At 40.0% G+C, this 22097-nt stretch overlaps 2 protein-coding genes across 3 annotated transcripts; one reads left to right on the forward strand and one right to left on the reverse strand.

The window, feature by feature from the left end:
• Window positions 1-335: 335 nt before the first annotated feature.
• Window positions 336-5649, reverse strand: spg21 (SPG21 abhydrolase domain containing, maspardin). Its single transcript, XM_064336642.1, has 9 exons — window positions 5499-5649; window positions 4328-4418; window positions 3705-3866; window positions 3120-3200; window positions 2862-3007; window positions 2345-2453; window positions 1900-2007; window positions 1551-1691; window positions 336-1246 (listed from the first exon to the last, which is right to left on the reverse strand). The coding sequence occupies exons 2-9, from the start codon at window positions 4388-4390 to the stop codon at window positions 1121-1123; spliced, it is 936 nt and encodes a 311-aa protein (XP_064192712.1). The 5' UTR covers window positions 4391-4418; window positions 5499-5649; the 3' UTR covers window positions 336-1120.
• Window positions 5650-7789: 2140 nt separating this feature from the next.
• Window positions 7790-20064, forward strand: clpxa (caseinolytic mitochondrial matrix peptidase chaperone subunit Xa). Of its 2 annotated transcripts, XM_064336643.1 has the most exons (15): window positions 7790-8087; window positions 8330-8556; window positions 9607-9764; window positions 9968-10088; window positions 10602-10756; window positions 10991-11150; window positions 12974-13015; window positions 14716-14892; window positions 14992-15156; window positions 15602-15690; window positions 16126-16290; window positions 16450-16749; window positions 18159-18251; window positions 18555-18661; window positions 18753-20064. In XM_064336643.1, exons 2-15 carry the CDS (start codon window positions 8502-8504, stop codon window positions 18841-18843), a joined length of 1878 nt encoding a protein of 625 aa, XP_064192713.1. In that variant the 5' UTR covers window positions 7790-8087; window positions 8330-8501; the 3' UTR covers window positions 18844-20064. The 2 variants fall into 2 exon arrangements, with proteins under 2 accessions (XP_064192713.1, XP_064192714.1); XM_064336644.1 differs by lacking the exon at window positions 12974-13015.
• The last annotated feature ends 2033 nt before the right edge of the window (window positions 20065-22097 follow it).

A 22097-nucleotide genomic window follows, 5' to 3' on the forward strand; every position in this document is an offset into this window, starting at 1 on the left:
TCTCCAGAGGTATTCAGAACAAGGCTTGATAAATATAAAATTGAATGCAGTCTATTCCTTTTTTTTTAATAAAAAAAATTAGTGTTCAGGATAGATGAAGGTCTGCACTACAGTATTAAAAATCAAACACTTTACCACATATGTCTGAGTTAAGGAGTATGTCCTGTGATCTATCCAGCTTCAAATTAAGGGAACATGCCCTGTGATCCATTCAGGTTCAAACTAAATGGCACAGTGATGACAAAGATCCTTCCTTTTGACTCCCTTCCTAGAGTTAATGAAACACCGTTTAAAAGACTTCACTCAGAATAATCACCACCAAGACTAGGCAGGGGGTGGATAACCAAGATAGATTTAATCAAAGATGTGAAACTCATTTTCCTCAACAAAAAAAAATCTGTGTACACAATTCTCTCTCCAGCCGTAATCCTTGAAACATCAGTAGATCATTTAGCCTTATTTATCAGTGCAGGAATCATTGCTCATATTCAGTACAACAAAAGTGCTAGAATAAAAACTTGAAGACCAAGAAGAAAAACAATGACTTAAGTGGCACAGTACAAAGTCCATGAACAATTGAGTACAAAGGATTAGAATCATAAGGCAAACGGGTACAAAAGATGGCCTCATATGTAGGCTTTTTCTGTCTTTTTTAAACAAAGCCAATTTATAATTATTTACAGTAACAATTAATAAAATATGCTCCTATATTTACTATAGTTATTGTGTTAACTGAAATCTGCATCTTAGAAGAAAAAAAAAAAAAAAAAAAAACCTTGAGACCGAAAAAGATCTCTGTTTGAAATGCTGATTGGTCAATATTCTAATATTGATTGAATAGGGAGGCTGTGTGAACCCTAAAGTGCATGTGAAGCTATAGTGTTAAACTGTTTCTGAACAGATCACATTTTGCCACAGGGAGCAATGATTGGTTTGTAGGAATCAAAGATTTAGCATCCATTATAGGGTTCACAAAGCCTCGTTCTCCCATCACAATGCCAACCGTCCACAGTGATTAGATCGGTGTTAAAGATTCTGTGAGTCTGCTGGTAGCTGAGGAGAAATGTGCCACCAGCTCAGCGTACGAGCCAGAGCAGGGAGAGGAGATGGAGGGAGGCTCCTATTGGTCTTCGTCACTGCCCCTGCCGTTGCCTAAGCTGCTCTTGTGTACCTCCAGCTCCTCTGCACTGATCATGGCCGGGTTGATGGCCGCGTACCTTGTGCCGTGGAATTGCCGCAAGTGAATCTGCGGAACAATACAAATTCTTTAAAAGCCCAGTACGGATCATTATGCACACCTGGATTGACTACAAAAGCACACATGCGTAACCGGCAATCAAAAGACAAACATCACAAACATTTGAACAGCTGAGGGGGAAAAATAAACTCATACAAAGCAGACGTTAATCAGACTGAAAAGCCAAGGCCTTCCCTGTATGATACTGCAAGAATGCAGAACACAGGCTCTGGTGAAAACTCCTGGGGTAAAATGGTGGAAGACAGGCAGACTCATACAGAATTCAACGGAAGCAAGGAACATGGACACTCACTTGTACGTACAGATTGACCTCGGCACTTCTGCAAAGGTAGGGGAAGTTTCCTCCCGTCTTCAGATGAGCTCGTCTGGCATTTGGATAGAGTTTATACATTTCCTCTTTCGCTTCATGTGAAAGCGCACTCTGATCAAACACCTTCAAAGAGAATAACAGCCATCCGTTGCACATACAGCCACACTCACAGAAAAAAAAAGAATAATATAGTAGCAGACATAATTTGCTAAATAAGGTTTACTGCCTTGTACCTAAGGCATTAACAATCCAAACTAATCCAATCCAAACAAATGTTAGACCTGCCAGCTGCATGTTGACTAAGGCTCAACAAAAATAACATTGGTCTTACATCAATAATGGTCACTGTGACATCTTTTATTTTGTGCGGCTCCACGTAGGAATTCTGACAATTCAGTGTCAATCTCGAAGCCAGCTCGCTCTGGTTCAGGCTCTCCAGCTGGTTCCCAAGCAACAGAGTAGAACATGCATTTTGTCAACAAATCAGTCGTAAAAAAAAAAGTTTGCACACCCTCTGCCTAACATGCAAGTTATATTCATTACCCATGATCCTGAGCTGAAGAACACCATGTCCCCCCTCCACAGTAATAACCTCAGATTTCAAACATTACTCACTTTGACTTTTTAAGTGAAGACCAATTTATTAAAATGTATTTAATATACATGTGAAATCTTTTGCATCAATGGCACTTTTCTGAATGATACCGCAACAGATCACAGAAGTCACATGAGTAGGATGGGTGTGTGTAATGGATCGACTGAACCATCAATCTTACCCGATCAACCATGAAGTCAATAGCATCTGCCATTTTTGGATCGACTGGTCCCTTTGCAAAATTGCCAAGGACAATCTTCTTTAACATGAAGGCAGGCATCAGCCAAAAACTGTAACAACAAGTAAACAATGTATAAAGCTTCGGTGTACACGCAGTTGGCTTTCCAATTGATCCCGAAGGAGTTGGATGGATCAGGGTTCTATTCGAGCCAAGCAAGTTCTTCCACATCTTTGTCAACAAAACCATTTCTATATGGACCTCGCTGTGTGCCCGGCGGCATTGTCATGCTGAAACCGGAAAGGCCCTTCCCCAAACTGTTGGGGCAGCACAGAATCATCTAAAATGTGATTGTATGCTGTAAAATGTGATTGTAGCATCAGGATTTGCCTTCACTGGAACTAAGGGCCCTAGCCCAAACCATGAACAACAGCCCCAGACCAAGGGGTGTCCAGATACTTTTGGTCATATAGTATACGTACATGAACACACACACACACACACACAGAGTTCATTTTACCTGTTTGCTGTCCATGTCTGGTTAAAGATGGATGTGTCACTAAAGGAATTGCACAGGATAAGAGAGTGCACTCTGGGGGATTTGTGCGTACATTCAGCAAACTTCTGGGCCAAATAACCTCCTAAAGAAGCACCAAAAAGGTGAACCTTTGATAGTAAAAATGAAAAATTGCCAGTTAATTTAATGAAACACTCTAAATGTAGTGGATTATCATTTTCGTAAGGTCTGCATAATCACAAAAAAGTCAAAACATCAAACCTTGTCCAGCTGTAAGTGATCGAGTAGCTTCCTGAATCCATCACAAAATTCCAGCAGGTCCCAGTAAACCGGATATTGGAGCTGAGGAAAAGAATAGTACAATTTAGATGTGCCTGACTTGAGTTGGACAACCTGTGGTAATATTCCATGACTCATTTGTCATTTATGGTATACTAGAAAATAGTATCCGAGTAAAGATATCCTTTCTTGACAAGAAAGTGAATTTTCTGTGAAACTGTTCCCTCAATTTAAAATTTCTATAACATTTTTACAAAAAAAAAAAAAAAACGTTTGAGTTATTAGTACCTCTTACATTAGGACATACCCCAGTTTTGTATTATCATTCCGGTAGTGGACTGTAGACAATGTTCCGCTACTTACCCAAAAAAAAGCCCAAACTATGAATTACACAAGATGTCCTTAGGAAAAGATAATACTGCGTAAATAAACATAATACATCTGCAGTCATATTCAGAACCTTCATCAAGTTGTTGCCATGGTTACAAAACTACAATTCAAATCCAACCCAGTGAATAACACAAGGCCATAAATGTCAGTGCAGTGGGCGTTGAGAGCAGCACTCACCGAGATTACCCTGTATCCCCAGCCTGTCAGTGCCAGAAGCTGCTGGAAGAACACTTCAGCTGTCCCACTGACTGGAGGCAGGAAGATGATGGGGCATCTAATGCTTTTGGGCCCAGCATCATACAGGGACCAAACCTTGCTGTCATCATCATCCACAATTATCTACAAGTAAACAGAGTCAACTAAACAACTAAAGCACTCACACCAATGAAATACCATAACATACCATTTATTTTTCTAATGCTAGGGTAACTACAGAGGTTAAGTATGAAAAATGGGGGGGGGGGGGGGGTGACGGTGACATTTTGAATATTGGTAGGTACTTTTATGACAAAGCCTTTCACAGTGCTTCAAAATTTACAATTTCCCAATGGCTCTAACAGTTGCAAATCCCATGCAAATTTAAATTAGAATAACACGTGAGCAAATACTTTAAAACAAACTGCCTATAGCCTACAAGAAGATCAGTACCACAGGGAAAAAACATGTCTAATAGAGCAGGACTCTGCAAGCATATAAAACATGTTGTGCGGTCTTAAATGCAACCATAGGATAATCTACCCTTATTGCCATCTTTAATCAATTTGCTAACGTCAATTAAGAAAAGACCATTTAAAACTTACTCTTCTAAGTGGAACTGTGCTTCTGAACCAGTTGTAGTCAGGAGATACTCTTATCTCCTCCATGTCTGGGGCAAAGGACCTTGCACATTAACTAGCATTTAAGACAACAATAATGTTAACAACTAAATAATTTTCAAAATAGTTTTAAACAAAACCTAGTACATGGCTGGAACGGCCGACCAATGGTGTAACTTCATAACTCGACCGACCAACTTCATCACTCAGTCACAAACATTCGCGTTTGTAGGGCTGGCCACGCTGTTGCGGTCCAGCCAAAAATACATAGCCTAGAAGATTAAATTGGGCCTCTGTCAGCCAAAACCAGTGCTTGTATGTGAGGACCAAAATGTTATCTTGAGTAAAAGAAGTTTCACACATAAGATTAGGTGCAACTCGTTTTATTTTACTGGCCCATGACTTGGCTCCATCTTCATTCAAAATAGTGAACTGCGATCAAAGATAATACGGAAATTATATAAACATCACATTTTATTTCCTTTCTTTTAGTTTTAGTTAGTTTGGAAATGTTAGCCTCTCCTTGTTACGGTTAAAAAACAAGTTAGGAGAAAACAGTTTTGTAATAGCAATACTAACGTTAGGCCAGTAAAATAATTAAAGTAAAATTTATGGAACTGAATTAGCCAGCCAGTAAATGAATTAACCAGCTGACAAGCCTAATGTCTACAACCTTTATAGTACATATAGCCAGTAGTTGATAACGTTAGCTATTAAACTAGCGTTAATTACTACAGGAATAATAACATCTCCCAATCCACAGAATGTGTTGCATCTAGCTAACAGCATTTATGTGTTAGTTGTCTTCCACTTTCACGCAAGATTATTAGGTCTGACAATCATCCGACGATAATCTAAATACAAGATAGTCGACATGAGACCACGGTTAATGCAGGCTATGACGAACTAGTCAGTCAGCTCGTTCTAACTAAGCTTTTAGATACCGAACGTTACTAGTTAGTAACGTTGATTATAGATTATAGAGATAACATAAACATTAGCTAGCTAGCCAAGTTAGATACACCGCCACATTTTCATAAGATAAAAGTTATCTAGCTGCTGTTGTCTTAATTGCAAGGTAAATATTAAGTTTACAGCAAAAACATTTGTTTAGCAAAATAACAAATGATAGTGAAATACATTTCTTGTTATTTACCACATCATTCTGTCCGATGGATAACCACGTACTAGTGTCCGGACGCCAGCTAATTACCGTTCTATTCCTTTCACACACTATTGCAAATCATATGACATTTTTGCAGCTACTTCCGGGCTGAGCCTCCCCCCCCTGTAACGTCACAGCTTTCCTGAAACGCACTCTTTTCTGATTGGTTTAGTGCACATGTGACACAGTTTAGGCTCAGTTTGGGCTCCAAAGATAAAATGTTTCTTTTGATATTTGTACAATTAAAGCTACCGCACTGAGGGAAGAATGTCCTTTATCGCTCCCTAATCAGTATAAATTAGTTTAACTGCTCCTCCGCTTTGCGCGTTTGCACCGAACAATTGAATAGTGTTCCACCCAAATGGCAACTGACCCACGTGTCTCCGGGGGGTGTGGCAATTAAACCCTCCCTAGTCATCTTTTAATTGAGGTGTATCATAGCTGAGCCTGAGCCCAAAACAATCACCCCAAAACATATTCCTGATCGTAGCCACTTGAAGCATTTGCAGTGCACTCTTCATGACATTAACCTCTCACAAAGAAGTGTTGCAACAAATGGGTTATAAAAGACTGGAAATTGAACTATTTGCTGTTTGATAAAATATGAAGGAAAAGTGTGTTTCATATCTTATAATAAAAAAGCCTCTGCCTCCTTCCTTACTGCTGCTGTTTACTTTTCTTGCCATAGCAATCGACAGAAAGACGTCTGAGCTGTCTGTCAGCCTGCCTGCTCCGTTTTATCCTTGAAGTGTCATCAGAACATATCTACCAGGGGACATCTCCTAAGGCTCACCTAACCATTTTCATGAGTCAATCCTGACTGAATTGGCAAAAACAATACATATCTAATCAACATTCTGGAGAGTACACTGTCCTTTCATAAACGACAGTGTTTATTTATTTATTGTTAGGTTTACCCAAATTCATTATAAAACATGCCTCTTTATGATGATGATTATTATTGTTGTTGTTGCAGTTGTTGTTGCAATGCAGTTTGTGCAGATAACACTGAAATCTTACAGAAATCTGTGAATAATAATTGAATAATTCAAATAAATAAAAAGTATTAATGCATACAGCCAACTTATAACAGGGATTTGTTGTACGTCGCTCTGGATAAGAGCGTCTGCTAAATGCCTATAATGTAATGTAATGTAATTTTGCAATACTATGACAGGTAGTTTCTTTATTATAAATTGGACAAAGACTTACAAGGAAATAAAAAGTGAATGTAAACAGCAAATACCATGAAATAAAACACACGCACACGCACACACACACACACACACGTTTTAAATGCCATAAATACATCCATCCATCATCTATACCCACTTATTCCTGGTCAGAATCACGGGAGGTGCTGAAGCCTATCCCAGCATGCACTGGATGAGAGGCAGGAATACACCCTGGACAGTTTGCCAGTCCATCGCAGGACATACACACTGATCACTCACACACTCATACCTATGGGGCAATTTAGACTCTCTAATTAACCTAACCTGCATCTCTTTGGACTGTGGGAGGAAACTGGAGTGCCTGGAGGAAACCCACACGGACATGGGGAAAACATGTAAACTCCACACAGTTAGGTCCCGGCTGGGATTTGAACCAAGGACCTTCTTGCTGTGAGGTCCATTGCACCACCGTCCTGCCCACCATAAATAGATGTATACCTATGTTTATAGTCACCTCAAAAGAGAACTTGTAAGTTCTCAATTTACAGTTTAAGAAATTAGAAGCTGTTAATGCCTAAAAAGCAGAAATCAGCTTTTGTTCAGGTGCTCCTTTTTGCCATCTAGTGGCCAAATGAAGTACTGCCCTTAACATGGGGAGGCATAGACAATAATTAATTTATAGTGTTGCTTGAAACTGTTTTATCTTTTGAAACTTTGGTTTCCTCGGTACATAACCTGGGGTGATCCTAGAATGGACTATAGGTCTATTATATCATGACCTGCATAGTTTGTGTAATGCAAAGAAAGTATGTAAACATATCAATTCTCTCAAGTCATTTATTTATTGAGAATGCTTCGACCTCTCAACATAAACAATATGCATTTTCGTTAAATTAATAAAGGGGAGTGACAGTGACATAATATTCTGCTGCCTTAAACAGTGCATTAGGCTCCATGTATTTTATGTCTCCATTAACTCGCAGAATTAGTTTTTAAAAAATGTATTTAAAAAAACTTAGAATAAAAACATTTGGCATTTTGTGCAGCGGTGAATAATCGAATACCAGCGCATGGGGGCAGAATGTATCAAGCTGTTCATACAAATATTGTTGTCTAACCAGCTAACGATATAACATTCGAATCTTCAGTAATAACCATAAACTATGTGGCTGACCTACTTCGTAACAAGCAGCGCTTACATCACTTCGCGATTTGTGCTGTCACACACAGACAAGAAAACTGCGTTTTGGGAGTTTACCAATGCGATCTGTACTGTGTGACATTGGAACTAGTCTACACATGCCAACCGGACCTGGAGCACTCTGCGCGAGTTCTGTTCTCACCGTGACTCGACGAATTTATTTAGTCTGATTGTGTATGGTTGGTTCCTCTCGCGGATTTACCCGTAAGTTAAGTACAACAGTAGCTAGCTAGCGATCCAGAAAATGTGTTGCCTGTGTTATTATTAGCTAGCTATTCGCCAACTAGACGATAACATGCCGACAGAACTAATTTGAATTGGATTCTGCAAATTACAATCTGTCCCAATACCGTGACGATTAATAATATTTAGCTTTGATCATTTTCTGATACAAGATTGTTTGCTTGCTTGTTTTGATATTCTAATCCGTTACTCTGTTTTCACAGGCTTGGGCCTACCAACACATTTCAACATCACACGGTATTTGCGGAACAGAACGTACCCTACGTTACCGTAGCTACCATTTTTGCTACAGTGTAGCTGGCAAGCTAACACGGCTTCGAACATTTCTGAACAAATTTATTTGTTAATTGTGGCTGGACCCTTGTTAGTGAAAAAATGTCCTGCACGTGCGCATCTGCGGCGAGATTACTCATAAATTCAGCACACAAAGGTGAGTAACCCAGTTCTCCAGTTGTGTAGCTCAACTTTTACCTGATACCGTTAGCTAGCTGGCTAGCATTGTGTGTAGGCAGGGGGTAGGCCCCTGACGTTAGCTAGGTTGGTAAATATGACATTTAGTTATGGGTTGAATGCGATTGTCAGTTGTTTGAATAACTTTTGCATGGATGTTAAATGGCAATTATTGGAAGATCTGCGTACCTTAGTACATAGTTCGTTCGCTAGCCTGTAACGTAGGCTGTAGCTTGTCGTTTAGCGACAACCTTGTCGGGTAAGGCTATAGTACTTGCTCGTTAGCTAGTCTTTTGATTGTGGGACAAGAGTAATAACAGTTAAGCATGCAGCGCTAGCTAAATTACAGGCCTCTCTATGTGAATGTAGATTTGAAAGCAACCGTATCCAGTATGGAATATTAATAAAATATTTTGGACAAACCCAGATTATTTACAAATGTACAGTTCTCTCGATGCTTTCATAAGTACTCTTTCAGTAAAGTTAGAATACGTGTTTAGTAATGCAGACCACGATTCAGTGTCAACCAGTGCCTTGTTGCCAATTTTCATAGTTACATAAACTAGCTGTACTTAAGATCTTTGTAACTTGTTTCTGGCTAACGTTACATAACGCATGCATGCTCTCACACACGGATACATACATACGTACATACATATATGCATACATAGGTCTCAGGCCTGAAACATCCAGATACCAAATCCATTAAATTCTTACTTTACTCTTTTATGTGGCCTTTGCCATTTTGTTTCCTAATACAGGTTTCTCAGTCTTGTGCCCCCTAGCTTATTAAAATGGTATACATTTTTTTTAGTAAAAGCAGATTTTAGCGAATACTGATTTTTGTATTATGAGGCATCAATTGGCAGTTATCAGTCTTGATGTTAAATATTTTGATCGTGAAAATGACACTATTACACACGGGGCTGTTCTAGAGAAGTGCATATCAGATCAGTAGTTACCAATGTAACTTAAAAAGACCTTTTATAAAAAGATTTATTATGGCTAATGGGCTTTCTTGGTGTTTCAGGATTCACTTGCTCTCGGATTCAGTTGTTTGCATTTGGTAGACCGAGTTCTCATGAAGTTCATCTGACTCGAAGAGTACCTGTGAGATCATTCTCAGAGACCGCAGTGTATTTTGCATCAAAAGATGGAACAACGAAAGATGGCTCAGGAGATGGAAAGGTATGCATGTTCATTTTTTTTACCTCATGCCATAAAAGACTATTCTTTACATAAATAACCAGTGACAGCCATCTGGGAAATGTTACGATTCTTGTGATATCTTCTGTTTTAAAATATGCAAACTACTTTCCTTATTGGTGTTTAGATAGGGTTTTTTTTTTGGAATTGTGTTCCATGTCTGCTCTTGCCTTGTTACTAAGCAGAAGTCTTTGAGTGAGGGAGCAGGGAAGAGATCTGCAAGTTCAGGAAGCTCTGGGAAAGGAGGCAGCCAGCTCCGCTGCCCGAAGTGCGGTGATCCCTGCACTCATGTGGAAACATTTGTCTGTAAGTGCTTTGAAGTGTGCCTGAATTAGAAGGGGTTTGCAAAATGGTTACAGTTTCTTTTCAGTGCCTCTTGCATGTGAAGGCCTTGCACAAGTTGGTGGAGAATATCGGACTCTACTAGGTCATCCCTCTTGGACAAATTGTATGATTCTAAAAATAAATGTCTTGCATAACATACTGATGGTCAGATGGACACTTCTGCAGCAGTCAGTTAACAACTGTAATCACTTTGTCAAGTCCAGCACTCACAGACACATATGTATGTGTGTGTGTGTGTGTGTGTGTGTGTGTGTATGTGTATAACTAAGTATGTTAACGTCCTCAGGAGCAGGTTCTTTACTGAATATTTAAAATTTTTAGACTCCAGGTACAATTTTATTTGTCGTCCAACTATACTCAATATGGCATGTGAAAAAAGGATACCATGACAGTTCACAACAAAGTAACTGAATCACAATTTTGTGTAGTTCCAAGGATTTGTTTTTGATTTTTAAAAATCTTTCACTTTTCCAGCTTCAACACGCTTCGTGAAATGTGAGAAGTGCCATCACTTTTTTGTGGTGCTCTCTGAAACTGACTCAAAGAAAGGTCTGAATAAAGAGCCGGAATCTGCTGCAGAAGCTGTTAAACTAGCCTTTCAGCAAAAGCCACCGCCGCCTCCAAAAAAGGTAGGTGAACACTAAAAAAAGGTTTAAAAAAAGCAAGACTTTTCCACCTTAGTAAGGTGCAATTAAGTAAAGAAAAACCCTTATCTGTTGAGCAAAACCTCTGGAACATGTTATCTTATTTTCAGTTGCACCAGATTTTCAGAATTTCTGATTGTCTGAATATGTCTGGTTGAGTCACACATTTGAGTTACACATTACCATTTTTATTTTTTATTTATTTTTTTTGTCTTTCAGATCTATGCCTACCTCGATAAGTACGTTGTCGGCCAGTCCTATGCAAAGAAAGTGCTAGCAGTGGCTGTGTATAACCATTACAAGCGCATTTACAACAATATCCCAGCTGGCCCAAGACAGCAGGTTGAAGTGGAGAAGCAGACCTCCCTCACACCGCGAGGTTGGTAGTCACTGTCGTGGTGGTGTCAAAATAAACACTTGGAAAAAAGCTCCATATTGATGGATGTGCTGATGTTTTTTGCTGCTTGTTTTAATACATGGGTTCTCAGCCTTGGTCCTGGATGACCGCAGGGTCTGATAATTCTTGTTGGTACACGGCATTTAATTTATCAACTGAAGCATTTTATTACAGTTAACCCTCCTCACCTGATTTCTTGAGTCAGAACTTATTGCTGATTTTAAGGTGAAAATGATACCCCCACGCACCCTGTGGCTCTTGGATCAGCATTGAGAATCCCTGTGTTAATAAATGGATTCTGAATGTTTACTCTTAGGTTTCTGTCATCCAACAAATATGTCTGATGCAGCTTTCTCCATTCATTCAGTCAGTAGCGATTTCATACATTACTGTGTGGGAAAACATTGGATGTCTGAAGCCATGCATGTGATTGTCAATTGTATATTTTTATCAAGAGTGGGAGAAGTCTGTCATGGACACCTCATTTGCTGGGCTTTCATGTATTTTGCGGATAAATTTTGTGTTTGTCAGTGTCAGATGTTTGTGCTTTTCGTTTTGTTTTTTGTTTTTATTTTTGTTTTGGTTTTTTTTCTGTGTAAAAGTGTCTGGCTGTTTTCTTTTTTCTGAATTATACACAAAACCCTAGTTTCTCACCAGTATTCTACTTTTAACTTTATATGTTCATATTATTTAAAAACCACACAGGTTGTTTTAAGGTTTAGTGTTCTATAACATTGATGGTTGAAATTTTGTCAATGTGGCTTGTAACTGAAGTTGAAAATGGAAGGCTGTAGGCTTGATTGCAGGATGGGACATTACTTAATTTGTAAAGTTCTTTATGTAAATTTAATCAAAAACAATTAATTGATAAACAGGGTAGCCGTGCAAGTCGCCCTGGATAAGATTTCTAATGTAATGTAGATTCCTGAAAGACAAATATGTCCCACCTGTAATGTAAAGGAAGAATGAATTAATTCTCTGTGGTTTTGAATTTTTTCAGAGCGTTTGGTAAGAACAGATACCTTTATCTGTGCACGTGCTGCCCCAGACGTGAGGTGACTTTAAAAACTCTAGATCCAGCATGTGCTGTTCCCACCCTAATTTGGAATGGTTAAATATCTGCAACCGCGTCCACATTCATATGCAAACCCCACTACTGATTGGGGAGAGTCTAGATATCCACAGTTCTTCCCCAAAAAACGTTGGCTAAGCTTTCAAAGTGTGGAGTCGGAGGAAGACCTTTTTATATGCGGCTTTGACATGTAATCCACAGACACTCTATCGACTAGCAGGGGTTTGCTAGAGAGCACGGACCCCTAGCTGATTGAATCTTCCCATACCCTAGGCGATGAAATCAGCATTTAGTTGCGCATCGCCTTATGGAACTACTGGTCCGGATTCGATCGGAAATCATGGGGCTCATCCATGCATCGCAGCGTGGCGGCCTTAACAGAATGAGCCACCCAGCAGTGCCCTCAACCAGACTTTCAGGTCTCCATAGCAAGAACGCTGTCAGTACTGCCACACAAGCACAAGGCTATATAAAAAATAAAAAAAAATTGTACTTCCTTCTGCATTTGCAGGCTGTTGGACTCCTCTTTGTGATTTGGCATTTGTACAATCGATTATAATGTGTAAAATGTCATTTTCAGTTCATTCTTTTTCGTGTATTATGGAAACAAGTGGTAGTAGTGCTTATGTAGGGAGGTTCAGTGGAGCGTCCTCTTCTGACAATGGCTTTTGTGGAGGCAGAAGTAGTTTGATAGTGCTCTTTTGATATGACAACTTTCATCCTTTTTCTGTAGAGCTAGAAATAAGAAGACGTGAAGATGAATACAGATTTACAAGTAAGTGATTATCCCTCATGCCCTATATTTGTAGATTGTTAGATGTTAACCGAGGTTACAAGACTAGAGTACGCTCCAGAGTGGCACGCTAAGCAACTACCCTTCCGAATTAGGTGCTTTTCATTTTTTAATTAACTAATCTTTGTGTTGTACAAATGCCAAAATCCTATGCCTTTCAGCACAGCCATGCAGTAATGACCTGATCCTGAATGAATAATTCCACCTAAAATCAGAATCAAAATGATGAACTAGAATTTTATGGTGCAAAAAAAGTTAAAACGTGCAAATATTCTTTTACTGTGTGGTTGCACAAGTGCAAAAACTGCACAGGAATAATTCCATTCAAAGTGCTTGCTGCTGCCTTTCTCGATCATGTGCAGGCAGAAATATGAAGCATCCCAGTGACCTAGTTTATCCATCTTCTCTCTCCGTGCAGTAACTTTACACTGTGCAGGACATAATTATTAATAGCTTGAACTTTAACCTGTTGTCAACATCATGTCACCTCCAACAAAAAACAAGGTTGTAATGGCTACTAAACATGACCACAGAAGAATACTTGTGAGGGTTCAGGGCAATAAAAACATGTAGCACTTTGAATTAGGTTTATGAATCTGCATAATTCTGCCTTGAAAATAAAAGGGTGAAATATGCCAATTTAGTCATTATCACCTACTTTGAATATTTGTCTCCTCTCTGCAGTGGCCTGGAATGTAACAATGCTATCTCAGAGTTGCTTGAATTAAATAAAAATTTCTTCTATATTTGTATGATGCTGGGAACATAGTAAGCTAAACAATTTAAGGTACTGAGTACCAGGGCTGGGGTTCCTTTTTTTAATTCATGTGCTCTTCCATTGTGTCTTTGTGCCTGTTTATGTGAATGTGAGGTGCTGTAATCATTTGTGAAAAGTTCCTGTCATGTTTCTTAGCAGTATTGTATAATAGAAATCACTTTCACAGAAGTCATGAGTAAAGTAATGGAAGAGCCGCATCTGCATTTCGATCTGCCCTTTGTTAGAGGCTCTTAAAATGTACTTTTATTTTTTTTTACCTAAACTGTATCTCTAATAATGCCCTGAGGTGATTCTGCTTTACCTGTGTGTAATGTTTGTGTAATGTTCATTATACAAATTTGTGTCGTCTTTCTTTCTCAATTTCAAAAATTTCAGTTGTGTTATTGAGTACATGGATTGTTTTATAAAGATATTACTTCTACATAACAGTTCTTGTGGGTAATGTAAATTCACAAGGGAACAACTGTTTCGCCAGTGATGTGCTTCTGTGTCTTCTGAGGCAGTGTTGAAACTCAGAGCTGAATGGCATATTCTTTCAAAACCACAAGCATCCCACCCCAAAGTAAAATATCGTATGGGGTTAGGAAGCTGCTCGTGCATTTTGCTGTCCTTTTGAATATAACAATTATTTTTTCTTTTTCATTTTGAAGTAAAGCTGGCTATTTTGAAAGACAAATCCCATACAATGCCATCAAAGCATTGTAACGCGGTGATATTCTATGAACTGCTAGGGCTTTGATGAAGAGGAGATTGAGCTCACCCTGGAGGTCGACTGGGGAGTAAAAACATGGAGGCAGAAATTAGGAAATGTGTGTGTGTCTTGAGTGTAGTCCCCCTGCCGTGTAGTCTTGTCAAACTGGCGTCCTTTTAGTTTTGTGAACATTGTGTCCTTCTCTTGTTTCAGAGCTGCTGCAAATTGCTGGAATCAGTCCCCATGGCAATGCCCTTGGGGCCTCCATGCAGCAGCAGGTGAACCAGCAGACCCCACAGGAGAAGAGAGGAGGCGAGGTCCTGGATTCCAACCACAGCGACATTAAACTGGAGAAAAGCAACATTGTGCTGTTGGGCCCAACAGGATCAGGTGAGATGTAGCATGGTTTAAGTGGGGTATTCCCTCATTTGCTTTCCAGAGTGACCTTTTATGTTGATGCTTTTAAATTATTCCATTTGTCATCAACAGGGAAAACTCTTTTGGCTCAGACCCTCGCGAAATGCCTGGATGTCCCCTTTGCCATCTGTGACTGCACCACTCTGACCCAGGCCGGATATGTGGGCGAGGACATCGAGTCTGTGATTGCCAAGCTGCTGCAGGATGCTAATTATTCAGTTGAGAAAGCACAGCAAGGTGGGTCTGGGGTTATTATATTTGTGTTCTCAGTAACACTGAAGTTGTATTGAAGTTATTATTATAGGGCGGCAGTGTAGCACAATGGCTAAGGAACTGGGCTTGTAACCGAAAGGTCATAGGGTCGATTCCCAGGTAGGACACTGCCGTTGTACCCTTGAGCAAGGTACTTAACCTGCGTTGCTTCAGTATACATCCTGCTGTATAAATGTATACAATGAGAAAATGCTATGTGAAAGTTGTGCAAGTCGCTCTGGAAAAGAGTGTTTGCTAAATGCCTGTAATGTAATGCAATTTATTCGAGATTTTATTACACATTGTAATTATAGTGTCACATTGTCCATTTGTAATAATAAAGAGAATAAAGGAACATTGTTCAAAACATTATAATGATTAAGAGCAGTTAAAATATGTGGTATTTAATTATACTTTTCTTCCTTTGTAGGCATAGTCTTTTTGGATGAAGTTGATAAAATTGGAAGTGTCCCTGGAATTCATCAGTTGAGAGATGTTGGCGGGGAAGGTGTACAGCAAGTCAGTATATGAAATATCATACTTAACCATGTTGCAACTGAGGAGTGGATGACAAACATATTTTTGGAAGGGTTTCCAAGTGCCAGTCAGAAAAGGCACTTACCACAGGCACAGATTGGGCCTTGTACCCAATGTATGTGACAGTTCTGGACTATGTCATTGGTAGATTGGGAGTCTGTAGCAGTGGGGCATATTTTGGTTTCATTCTGCCAGGTGTAGGGTTAATTTACGTCAGTTAGGGTTGCTCGGGTTACCGCACCATTAGTTTCTTTGATAGATTTGCCTGGCACACACAGGTTAACACCTACCATCAGTAAGAGATGCTAGTGAACTAATATTACTGCAGGATGTTGAATTGTGAAATGATCGAATCTGTACAATCTTTTTCTTGGTGTCAGTGCTGATATTTTGTCTGCTTTGGTTGTCCTTTGTTAGGGTTTACTCAAACTTTTGGAAGGTACCATTGTCAATGTTCCTGAAAAGAATTCAAGAAAATTGAGAGGAGAGACAGTGCAAGTGGACACTACAAACATCCTGTTTGTTGCTTCTGGTGCCTTTAATGGACTTGACCGAATAATCAGCAGGAGAAAGAATGAAAAGGTGAGTTCCTGCCATCCAGCCACTGATTTTAAACAAGTCTGTTTTTAAATGTTGGATCCAGCATGAAGTGAAAAGGAATCTCAAGGTAAAATTGCCCAGCGTTCGTGGTAATAAGGCGTGGCTGTGCGCTGTTCCCCCTCCGGCTCTCGTGCGGATCAGTACCTGGGCTTTGGCACGCCGTCGAACCTGGGGAAGGGGCGGCGCGCGGCGGCCGCGGCTGACCTGGCCAACAGCAGCGGGGAGGTGGACACGGTGCAGGAGATGGAGGAGAAGGACCGGCTGCTTCGCCACGTGGAGGCCCGGGACCTCATCGAGTTCGGCATGATCCCTGAGTTTGTGGGACGCCTGCCCGTGGTGGTGCCGCTGCACAGCCTGGACGAGGAGACGCTGGTGCGCATCCTGATCGAGCCCCGAAACGCCGTGGTGCCCCAGTACCAGGCCCTCTTCAGCATGGACAAGGTGAGATTCGAGGCTCCACATTTTTATTGCCATATGTAGCTATGTACAATTGAATGCATATGTACAATTGAATGCTTGCTCCCCACTCCCATAGCTAAAAGCAAAAATAAACAAAAATACAAAAGGAAAAAAGTTTGATCCAAGTGAGCTAGTTCCTGTGGCAACCATACTGTACATGTCAAAGCCATAACACTACCTAGTATTCTTTGTCCACAACAGTGGTCTTCTGTGGTCTACCTGGTTGCTTGCTAACTGCTGAGCTGACCAGTGTGTTATTGCTTGTTAATAATGTACCAAACTGTTGATTTTGATACACCCAATGCTGGCCATGTCTGATCAATGTATTCAAATTTTTCAGCCTCAGGATGGCCTGCTTTACTGCCATTGACACTTCTTTGTTTATAATGTTGAGAGATACCAGCAACAGACTCTTGACCTTTTGCTAGCTTTCTTGTACAACACACAGCCGGACAAGAAACAGCTGAGCAGTCAATTGTCCAATTACTTTTGGTACTGTATAAAAAGGTCTGTAATTCCTACACAGATCTCCCGATTTTGGTGCAAATAACCTCAAACGAAAGCGGACAGTCTGCACTTTAACCTTATCTTCATTGTTCCATTTCATATGCTGGAGGATGGGGCCAAAATAGCTAAAATTGCATCACTGTCCTAATACCTTAGCATGTACACACACACACACACACACACATATATTTAAATATACACTCACCAGCTACTTTATTAGGTACTTGCTAGTACCGGGTGTGGTCTTCTGCTGCTGTAGCCCATCTTCTTCAAGGTTCGACGTGTTGTGCGTTCAGAGATGCTCTTCTGCATACCTTGTTTGTAACAAGTGGTTATTTGAGTTACTGTTGCCTTTCTATCAGCTCGAACCAGTCTGGCCATTCTCCTCTGACCTCTGCCATCAACAAGGCATTTTCGCTGAGAGAACTGCCGCTCACTGGATATTTTCTCTTTCGGGCCATTCTCTGTAAAAGAGATGGTTGTGTGTGAAAATCCCAGCAGTTTATGAAATACTCAAACCAGCCCGTCTGGCACCAACAACCATGCCACGTTCAAAGTCACTTAAATGACCTTTCTTCCCCATTTTGATGCTTGGTTTGAACTTCAGCAGATCGTATAAGTTATATAAGTTATGACTTAAGGGTGAGGTGCAAGGGTCCTATACACAGTCCAGTGATTTAGAGTGTTTTTGTGAGCTCATTGTCTGTGTGCTGTACACTTCCTGGATGAAGGGGAAAATATGATTGTGGTATGGGCAGTGCAGATAGTGGTACACTGCCTGAGGGTAGTAACCGAGCAGGCACAGACCAGTCTGGCTGTTTATTTTTAAAAAGATCATTGCTATGGATTCATTTTAACAACTGTGTCTTTTTAAATCACTTCAGTGTGAACTGAATGTAACTCCAGATGCCTTGAGAGCCATTGCCAGACTGGCTTTGGAGAGGAAGACCGGTGCTCGTGGGCTAAGATCGATTATGGTAAGAGCATCATAACTTACAAACATTAAGTGTGTATCTTTAATATGTGTGGGTGTGTGTGCACACACTCATAAATGTGTATAGGAAAGAAGCAAGGAAGGACACTATAGCGTTGTCAGGTGCAGCCCATGTACCTAATCATCCTGAAGAGTTGATTACCTGAAGAGTACCTGCAAACTGAAACTTCAACTGTTTCCAGGAACTCCTGGGCACAGATGGCATTGGTGTGTGTGTGTGTGCGCACTTCTGCTGAACATGCCACCTCACCACTGTTCCCTCCTGGTGTGCTGTTCTTTTTAACAGGAAAAGCTGCTGCTTGAACCCATGTTTGAAGTGCCACATTCTGACATTATGGCTGTGGAACTCAACAAAGAAGTCGTTCATGGAAAATCAGATCCCCGGTACATTAGGTAAGGCATTTTATACTTTTGCAATGTATGCACTGCAAGCCGATGTCTGTACAATCGTGTGCCGTTTCAACGGTTCTTGTTTTGTTTTCAGGGCACCTGCCAAAGAGTCTGCTGAGGAGGAATATGATTCTGGGATTGAAGAGGAGAGCTGGCCACGACAAGCAGATGCAGCCAACAACTGACATGCTTGTCGCTCATTTCAGGAATTTATTTAAATATAAAAATGTAGAATCTTATCCCTTCAGAAAATACGCTGTGGATTTTTTGCAATCCGTCGACAGAAATGTAACAATGTGAGATCAGAAAGAACATACTATAACAGAGTAACAATGTGATTATGTTTTTCTACAACAAAGGTTCAAACAGAGGACAAACAAAGTTAGGCTTGACCCTGTGAGACCCTGTTTCCATGTATTGGAACAGAATTCTTTTTAGTGTTTGGAGGTGCATTAACCGGGTGACCTACTCTATTCTGTCTTTTCCTGAAAGAGGGACTGTTAACATGTATATCTGTGTAAAGATCAATTAATTTTATTCTTAACAAATTAAGTAGGTAGCTCTATTTTGATTTTGAAGACTCCGTTGAAACGGTTTGGGAACCAAATGGATATAGATGGGATCATAACCTACACTTGAAAAAGTAGAACTAGACACATTCAAGTTTTTACCAATTTAGAAATTACATGTAATGGTCTTTTCATTGAAGTGTTCAAATCTGTTATCACATCAATTTTTGTTTTCATTTTTTGATTTAAACTGGCTTATTGGTGTTAAGCAGTTCTACTGAAATGGAGTTTAAAAGGTCATGCACCTGACAGTAATTTGGAAGTTATGATTTTGTACACTAGCAAATTTCACAGAGCAAATGTTGAAAGCAACATTTTTAAACTGTAAAAAATTGACAGTTCTGCTGCTTAAAAGGGATTTCTCAAAATTATTCACATATGCATAATTCCAGAGGAAGTACATGTATGCATGTCTGTTGACATTTTAAAGGAACTGGACTTAATACACAAACCAGCTTTTTAACACTTACACTGGGGGAGTTTGAAAGCTTTTTTTTCTCTCCTCCATGTAGTCATGCAGTGTTATGTTTCTTATGGAACAGCCATTTTCTCCTAAGTGTTAAAGCCATTCTGTATCTTCAGGTTGAACCACACTTCAATCCTTAGCAAAGCCTCTACACGTTGGCTGAACACTATATTGTAACTGTACATTCACTTTCTGTTTCTTCTAAAGAAACATTGCTTTTTTTTTTGGTTTGGAAATTGCTACCTATTCATTTTGATCCAATGCATACAGGTCAAAAAGCAAACTTATTTGCCCTAAAACATTTGTGAACCTCAAGGATTTCTAGATGTGATTGTTTAAAATATGAATAAAGTTGTACATCTCTGTATAAACTAGGCAGCTTGAATGTTTTCTTGATTCTCCTGGAGACATCCATTGTGTACAGCAACTGGACAATAGAAGAGAACAACAGATCACATCTTTGGATAGGTTAATTAAACAAATGACACAAAATAGTAAGACAATAAAAATAGGATTAAATAAGAAAAACAGAAACATTAATACAACCAAACAAATCTCAACAAAAGCACACCTTAAATAAAAAAGCATTTTAAAATTGTGATTTAGAAACCGGATTCGATGGGAATTCCCTGATATTCTGTGGAATAGTTCCAGGCAAAAAAAATTAGCCGACCTCAGGTTTTTTAATGCAACTTTTGGGACAGAGTGTTCTAGTCGTAGATTACCTTTAGGTCTCCTGTTGGTAATATATGAGCATGTCTTGTATTGAAGAGTCCGTTTATGTTCTGGTTAAAAGTAACAGGATTACAATTTTTAAATCAGTTCTAAAACTAACCTAAAATGTATCCTAAACAGGTGTCATTGATAGCATGTACAAACATAACCTTTTATATCAGAAACAGATAGTTCTTACATTTCAAAGCTGCAGAACGAATTTCTTGCCTTCATTTTGTGTGAATTTACATTTGTCAGGGTCCATTTTAATCCACTCCAATTTGTCAGGAATACTGCTGCAAAGTTCAACACTTTCACCACATATTTTTTTGTCTTTTCATTAGATGGGAAGTGGAGTTATGATCTTACTTTACTAGGAACTAACTGGTTCGCATTTCCATACTCAAGTTCCTACGTGCTAGATCCTGTATTAACAAGACCAGGTTAAAACCTAGTATGTTGCGGGACCAAACCGGCCAACGTCACAGACATGCGCGGTGTAACTTCATCAGTCAGTCACAGACATTCGCGTTTGTAGGGCTGGCCCCGCTGATGCAGTCCAGCCAATAAAAAGGCCTCAAACACCTCATCCGCCTATCGCTTTCTACGGAAAATGTTGTCTGAATATGGTGCTCTAGGTAAGAGTGTCTGTTGAATGTAACGCAAAAATCATTTGCCTGTAGGAAATATGCAAACTGCGTTCCCGTGAGCAGAGGACTACGACCATTTATGAACATTGATATACACTACATTTTCAGAAATATGTGGACACCTGAACTTCACACCCATATGTACTTATTGGCAATCTCATTCCAAAACCATGGGCATTAATGTGGACTTGGACCCACCTTTGCTGCTGTAACAGCCTACACACTGGAACATAGCTGTGGGTATTTGCTTCAATTCAGCCACAAGAGCATTAGTGAGGTTTGGCACTGATGTAGGGCATAAGCCCTGCTCTGGCTCGCAAGCAGCATACCAAGTCATCCAAAAGGTGTTTGATGGGCTAAAGGTCAGGGCTCTGTGCAAGCCAGTCAAGTTCTTCCCCACCAAATTCGGTAGACATTTCTTTATGGACCTTGCGTTGTGCACGGGGGCATTGTCACGCTGAAACAGGAACGGGCCTTCCACAGATTGTCAGCCATGGAAACCAATTTCATGAAGCTCTTGACAACCAGTTCTTGTGCTGACGTTGTTTCCAGAGGTACAGTAGTTTGGAACTCTGTAGTGAGTGTTGCAACCAAAGACAGATGATTTTACACGCCACACTCTTCAGCACTTGGCAGTCCTGTTCTGTAAGCTTGTGCGGCCTACCACTTTGCAGCTAAACTGTTGTTGCTCCTATACGTTTACATGTCACAATAACAGCACTTACTATTGACTGGGGCAGCTCTAGCAGGGTAGACATTTGACAAACTGACTTGTTGGAAAGGTGGCATCCTATGACAGTGCCACATTGAAAGTCACTGAACTCTTCAGGACGAACCATTTTTTACTGCCAATGTTCGTCAATGGAGACTGAATGGCTGCATGCTTGATTTTATGTACCTGTTAGCAATGGGTGTTTATGAAATAGCCGAAACCACTACATAGAAGGGGTGTCCACATACTTTTGGAAATGTGGTATAAATTCTGCAAATCTGAATCACACGTTTAACTGATAAACATGACAGTTTCAACACAAAAAAAA

Source organism: Anguilla rostrata, chromosome 5, assembly GCF_018555375.3.
Source record: "Anguilla rostrata isolate EN2019 chromosome 5, ASM1855537v3, whole genome shotgun sequence".
Lineage (NCBI taxonomy): Eukaryota > Metazoa > Chordata > Actinopteri > Anguilliformes > Anguillidae > Anguilla > Anguilla rostrata.